This window comes from Macrobrachium rosenbergii, chromosome 14, assembly GCF_040412425.1.
Source record: "Macrobrachium rosenbergii isolate ZJJX-2024 chromosome 14, ASM4041242v1, whole genome shotgun sequence".
NCBI classification, from domain to species: domain Eukaryota; kingdom Metazoa; phylum Arthropoda; class Malacostraca; order Decapoda; family Palaemonidae; genus Macrobrachium; species Macrobrachium rosenbergii.
The window spans coordinates 39,547,271-39,549,770 of NC_089754.1; the positions used below are offsets into that span (position 1 = coordinate 39,547,271).

Consider the following 2,500-nt stretch of genomic DNA (forward strand, 5'->3'; position numbering starts at 1 on the left):
CCCTCTCTCCCTTCCTACCTGCCTCTGTCTATTCCTCAAGTCCAAATAACACTTGAGTGACAACCCAATCTGTTACACAGCTTGAATGATGCGCTCAGAAAGCCGGCGAAGAGATGGAGTGATATTACCTTCGGAATATACAAGGCTCAGAATTCCTCCATCCTTCGAATTACACTCTCTTCCGGACAATCCCCCCCTCCCCCCCGTCTCTTTCAATCAACATAGTGGATGTAATCACCGCGCGGTGTATCAATTATAACAGAGGGTCTGCATCACGAGTGTAAATATCACAGATTACTTATTACCTTCAAATGAATAATTTAGATAGAAAATACAAGAGTAACAGGCGCATAATTTAAGAATTTCGACATGCTGATTAAACAAAGAACAGGGAACAAGCAGAAGTTTAATATGTAATGTTACGTATACATATGGACGCTGAAATCGATGGTTCAAGGGTTATATGGGAGGAACATCAGACCACATATGAAACATAAGATGATTCAGATTCGTTTTAAAGGGTCACTAAATTATAGTTTCGTTACGAAAAGAATATTTGCACATCTGTTATTTGTTTGAGATCTCGCGTGGAATACCATTCAAAATATAAGCATAACTGTTGTTTATTTATTCAACTTTGCATGCCCGGGTGTTCTGTTTCGTGTTGATTTTGGATTGTTTACTCAAGACATCTTGATCCCAGCTTGCTCGAATTTCAGTATTTACTGCATGAGAAACGGAACAAACTAAGTGAATGTACAACTGACCTCGGGATGGCCGTCTGATGTGGGTGATATCCAAAGCCAGGAAGAGTCACGTTCAGCCTCGTCGTCAGGAATACTGTCGGGGAAGTGAGGGTGAGATCACCAGACTCCCTGAAGGTGAAATACCCTTCGGCGTTGCCCCTGACTTGGTACTTGGCTTTGACTGCCATCTGCTTAAAGGCCACGCGAATGATGCCCTCTGAAGAGGTAGGGGTATCGGAACCACGAGGGTTCCTACCCCTGCTAACCGCTCCGCTTTGGTATCTGGTGGCTCCTGCCGTTGGGGAATCCTGCATTGTCATTTTTGACCAGTCGTCGTAAGGGTAGAGGTCGCCCTCTGAGTAGTCGTAGTCCTGCTCCTCTTCTTCGCCTCTGTAATGGTGGCTGCCTCCAGTGTCGGCTGCCCAGGGATCTCTCGAGAAGCCGTCATCGGGCCTCTTGAAGGTAACCTGGAAGTATATTCGGCTGTTATAGACATATACATATATATATATATATATATATATATATATATATATATATATATATATATATATATATATATATATATATATATATATATGTGTGTGTGTGTGTGTGTGTGTGTGTATGTAGTTATAAATATATTTATAAATAAATATATATACACACATACATACATACACATAGCAGGTGGCTCAAAGAAAAACCAAAGCCACTTTCACAGACACATTCAAAAACTTAATTAGTCAATTGTGGACGCATCCCCTTGAAGAAAAATTCTACTCTATTAGCCAGTTCACACGCTAACAAAGAAGCCTCGCCCAGTACGTGTAGAAGCCCCCTATACATATTATCATTCACTGCTATCTTGCACGCGCTCGTTCTTCCTGGATATTACGGTCCTTCCTTTCGAATACAACTAGCTAGGTCTTTGTCTCCTCTCTCCAAGCACTTCTGAATTATACATTCTATTCACCAACTGTTCATAGTATATCTACATATCTCTCAGCGTATCAGTTCCTCTTAAGCTAAGTATATTTCAAAACATTCATCTCAACAACAGGCTGAATAAGATTTGAAAATCAAACATCAAAACTGCGGACGAAAGTATGATTAGACTAAAGTACCATCTTTACTGCTCAATGGAAAAGTCATGGTAGGACAACGGAACTCTATCTAAGAGGTTTTGTTTATCTGAAAACAGAGCTTCAAGAAGAATACCTGTAGCCTGATGGCAGGACAGATTTAGAAATAATGCAATAGGGGAAATTACGGAGGTTCTTGATGCAGATGAGATAATGATGAATGGGAAATGGAAATGGTTTGGACATGTCCCTTGCACAGCTCTTGGGAGAATAGTACGTGATAATGTCAGCTGGGCTCCTGTGGGCACCTGAAGAATTGTAAGGCCTAAACTTGCTTGGATGAGAATTATGATAAGGGAGAATGGAGATGTGTGGAGAACTGTAAAAGATAAAAAACTATATATATATATATATATATATATATATATATATATATATATATATATATATATGTGTGTGTGTGTGTATGTGTGTGTGTGTGTGTGTGTGTGTGTGTGTGCGCGCGCGTGTGTGTGTGTGTGTGTGAGTAGAAAGATTTCTTATGAGTGTAACACTTATCAGAATTTATCAAAATCTTTGCAATCACGTTAATTACTTTCGTTTTTCTCTTTTTGCAAGCCTTCGAGTAAAAAGACTGTGATTCATTCGTAAAGTTAAAGCATTAATCAAATGCAAATGGGGACGCCTGCG

The 2,500-nt window shown here is 39.9% G+C and overlaps 1 protein-coding gene across 3 annotated transcripts in view; it reads right to left on the reverse strand.

The window, feature by feature from the left end:
* The window catches only part of LOC136845970 (uncharacterized), a 273,318-nt gene that overhangs the window by 18,938 nt on the left and 251,880 nt on the right, over window positions 1-2,500 (reverse strand). For all 3 annotated transcript variants that reach the window (XR_010855302.1, XM_067116519.1, XM_067116518.1), the window contains one exon: window positions 768-1,213. Coding sequence is in view for 2 of the 3 variants with exons in the window: in XM_067116519.1 (XP_066972620.1) it covers window positions 768-1,213 (446 nt within the window). In the remaining variant the exon portion in view is untranslated. The remainder of the gene's footprint in view (window positions 1-767; window positions 1,214-2,500) is intronic.